At 57.6% G+C, this 3,630-nt stretch overlaps 1 protein-coding gene across 1 annotated transcript; it reads left to right on the top strand.

Moving 5' to 3' along the window:
• The first annotated feature begins 1,132 nt into the window (after nt 1-1,132).
• GPR150 (G protein-coupled receptor 150) lies at nt 1,133-3,216 on the top strand. Its single transcript, XM_070569688.1, has one exon. The coding sequence runs from the start codon at nt 1,324-1,326 to the stop codon at nt 2,626-2,628; it is 1,305 nt and encodes a 434-aa protein (XP_070425789.1). The 5' UTR covers nt 1,133-1,323; the 3' UTR covers nt 2,629-3,216.
• The last annotated feature ends 414 nt before the right edge of the window (nt 3,217-3,630 follow it).

Raw genomic sequence — 3,630 nt, 5'->3', positions numbered from 1 at the left:
TCCTACAGCAACTGACAGGACTATCATCTCATCCACCAAACCCTCCTATCCCATGCATCTTAAAGTGCTAAACGGTTCCTCAGCCTGCAAAGGTGAACCCCAGCAGACACCCAGACCAGAAAGCACAGGAAGTCTACTGTCACTTTGATTAATGTGGAGGGTGCATGAAAGACAAACTGATGCTTCCAACAGGAAAACCAAAATTTGTTTGTGAGGAGGGAAGGCTAAGATAAAAGAGACAGCATTTAATCTAAACCATTTCCTGTGACTTGGATTTCTTTTTTAAAAATTGGCCGCCTTATCATTTTCTTAGTCACCCTTTCTCCAGGCTTATTGGAGGCGTAGTCCCTCCTAGCAACCTCCCATCTGCTGGAAAACAGAATCAAGAGAACGGGGAGCTGCGATGACACATCCATCCCTGGATGAAAATATTAAGAGAAAAGCAGCACATGCACTACCCATTTGCATAAAGCCTATTAATGCCCTCTTCAGACTAATGAAATGAATTTTACATCACCGAGAGAGCAGCTGTGATCCGCTGCTTCTAGTAATGAAGAGTATTTGAAACAGTCTGCTAACCACTGCTACTCCTAATTGCCAAGCAGCATCATTGACTCAGATCTCCCCAAGTAAAATACCCTCATTGTTGGCCAGAGGGAGACTTATCTTTATCAAAGATTCATCTATTGGGTTCCTCTTTGCCCAAAATGCTGTTAGGATTCTTTTGTTCCTGTTTTCTGATGCTAGTGCAGACCCATCGCATTTTAAATCTTTTCTTTTTTTTAATGAAAACTGGCGTCTTTTCTTTTTTCCTACTAGCAATTCAAAACCATTCTGAGGGGTCCTGAGGGGACCTGAGGTAGGACCTTCCTTTCTGGTGTGTTGGTCGCAGCTTAACAGAGCCTTTACAGCGGCCAAAGCGGCCTCTGTCAGGCTGCGCTCTACGTGTAAATAGCAAACGCAAGATGTTCCAGAGTCCAGGGATTCGCGGCTCCCGCGAGGGCAGAGTGGCGGGGCGCAGCAGAGCCTGGAAGGGGATCCATCGGGACTGGGAGGGGAGACGCGCAGAAAAAGGTGGAGAATAGGAATCATGTGTGTTCCTCGAGTGTACAACCCACATTTGAGTGACAAATGACGAGGACAACCTATAAAAACAACTAAGCGCAAATCTGCCCGAATCCATCTCCCTCTCCGTGCGTGTGCGTTTTCAACTAACTTTGGGAACTCAAGACCCGGCGTCGCGCCCGGAGCAGCCTCGCCTCCACCTTGGTTTCCCGCGCCCTGCCTGCCTTCTTCGGTACCTCATCTTCCTCCAGGCTAAGGATGGAGGATCCCTTCAGCCCCTCAACTCTATCGTCGGCTCCCAACCTCTCCGTACCCATCTCGCTAGGCTGGGGTCTCAACCTGACTTCCGGACCAGGAGCCCCCGCCCCGGGGCCGCCGCCGCCGTCGCCGCCGCCGTCCGGGCCGCCTAGCCGCCGTGTCCGCCTGGTCTTCCTGGGGGTCATCCTGGTGGTGGCGGTGGCCGGCAACGCCACGGTGCTGTGCCGCCTGTGCGGCGGGTGGGGGCCCTGGGCGGGGCCCAAGCGTCGCAAGATGGACTTCCTGCTGATGCAGCTGGCCCTGGCCGACCTGTACGCGTGCGGGGGCACCGCGCTGTCGCAGCTGGCCTGGGAGCTGCTGGGCGAGCCGCGCCGGGCCGCGGGCGACCTGGCGTGCCGCTTCGTGCAGCTGCTGCAGGCCTCGGGCCGGGGCGCTTCGGCCCACCTCGTGGCGCTCATTGCCCTCGAGCGCCAGCGCGCCGTGCGCCGTCCGCAGGGCCCGCCGCTGCCCGCGCGCGCCCTCGCCGCCCTGGGCTGGCTGCTGGCGCTGCTGCTGGCGCTGCCCCCCGCCTTCGTCGTGCGCGGGGGCGCCCCCTTGCCGCCGCCCGCCGCGCCCCCAGCGGCTCGCGCCTGGCCTGGGGAGCGTCGCTGCCGCGACATCTTTGCGCACCTGCCGCGCTGGCACCTGCAGGTCTACGCGCTCTATGAGGCCGTCGCGGGTTTCGTGGCGCCGGTCGCGGTCATGGGCGTCGCTTGCAGACGCCTGCTCTGCGCCTGGTGGCAGCACCCGCCCCAGGCGCCATCGGCTGCGGCGCCCTGGCCGGCGAGTCCCGGCCGAGCCCCGGCGCCCAGCGCGCTGCCCCGCGCCAAGGTGCAGAGCCTGAAGATGAGCCTGGCGCTGGCGCTGCTGTTCGTGGGTTGCGAGCTGCCCTACTTCGCTGCCCGGCTGGCGGCCGCGTGGTTGTCCGGACCAGTGGGAGACTGGGAGGCCGAGGACCTGGCGGTGGCGCTGCGCCTCGTGGGGGTGGCCAACAGCGCGCTCGATCCCTTCGTCTACCTCTTCTTCCAGGCGGGCGATTGCCAGCTCCGGCGGCGGCTGCGGAGGCGCCTGGGCGCAGTGTGGTGCGCGCGGGAGGGAGTCGCGGAGGACGACGAGGGAGCCCGGGGCCACCAGGCGCTCCATCGCTACCGCTGGCCCCACCCGCATTATCACCACGCCCGGCGGGAGCAGCCAGAGCAGGGCTGCTGGCGCCCACCCCCGCCGCGCCCCCGGCCGCGGCCCTGCTCCTGCGAAAGCGCCTTCTAGGTGCCCGATGGCCAGAGACAGGTCATCTGCAGCGGTGGCCCAGGTTTCACGGAACACCAGGCCGGCTGGAGTCTATCTGGATCATACTGAGCAGGAGGGTCTCCGAGAGACTGACACTGAAGCTGTCCCCCTTCCTCCGCTCTCCTGTTATATTTCTTTCTCATGTTTACATTTTCCTACACTCTTCCGATTTCTTTTCTCCCTTCCAGTTCTCACATCTTCCCGTTTGGAGACGAGAGAACGAGCCATTGGGAAGTTGTAAAAACAGTCAAAGTTACAGAGTTATTTTTGCAGTTCTCTTTCACGATCCCATAGTGTTCTGGATAAGAGCATTTGTATTAGCTAAATTGCCACGCTGTCGTTATTTGCTGTGTTATCGTCTGTTTTTACTTACTTTGAATCGTGTTTAAATCAAGTGTACCTTCGGGAGCAGAGAATTTGCTTTTCTTTCTGGGAGGAAAATCCCCACGTTGCTGTCCCTGAGGAGCCTGGAAATTGTACCAGTGATACTGTCAGACATGTAATCTTGCTGTCACTTCAGAGCCACAGAGTATTTGTAAAATAAAAACACTTCCCACTGAGCAATTAGTACCTTTTTTACATGGTAATGTGTTTTCTCAGAAGAAAATCAGTGTGGCCTTTATTTCCAGTCTAGCTTCCACTTTAGTCGAAGCTGGAATTGCAGGAGGCAGACATAAAAGCAACCCTTAGTCCCTTTCAAAGGCGTACACCGTTTCTGTAGGAAATTGTCCCCGTTCCCAGACCAGCCTCTACAGCTGAGATGCTGTGCCCAGGTGGAGCCTCCAACCGCAGCAACGTCCCCCAGCGACTCGAGAAGGGAAGCGCCAAGGTGGTGTTTACGGCGGGGCTCACTGCCCCAGAGAAAGCCTCGTGAAGAGCTGCAGCTAGGAAGAAAACTGCAACCCCTCAATGCTGCGTGTATATATAAAACTCCTCGTTTCAAAAGAAGACAATGCCTGTTGGTGGGGATTGCCGAGAACA

This window comes from Equus przewalskii, chromosome 13, assembly GCF_037783145.1.
Source record: "Equus przewalskii isolate Varuska chromosome 13, EquPr2, whole genome shotgun sequence".
NCBI lineage: Eukaryota > Metazoa > Chordata > Mammalia > Perissodactyla > Equidae > Equus > Equus przewalskii.
The sequence above is the reverse complement of the archived record's forward strand: the minus strand, read 5'-3'. Positions and strand labels throughout refer to the sequence as shown.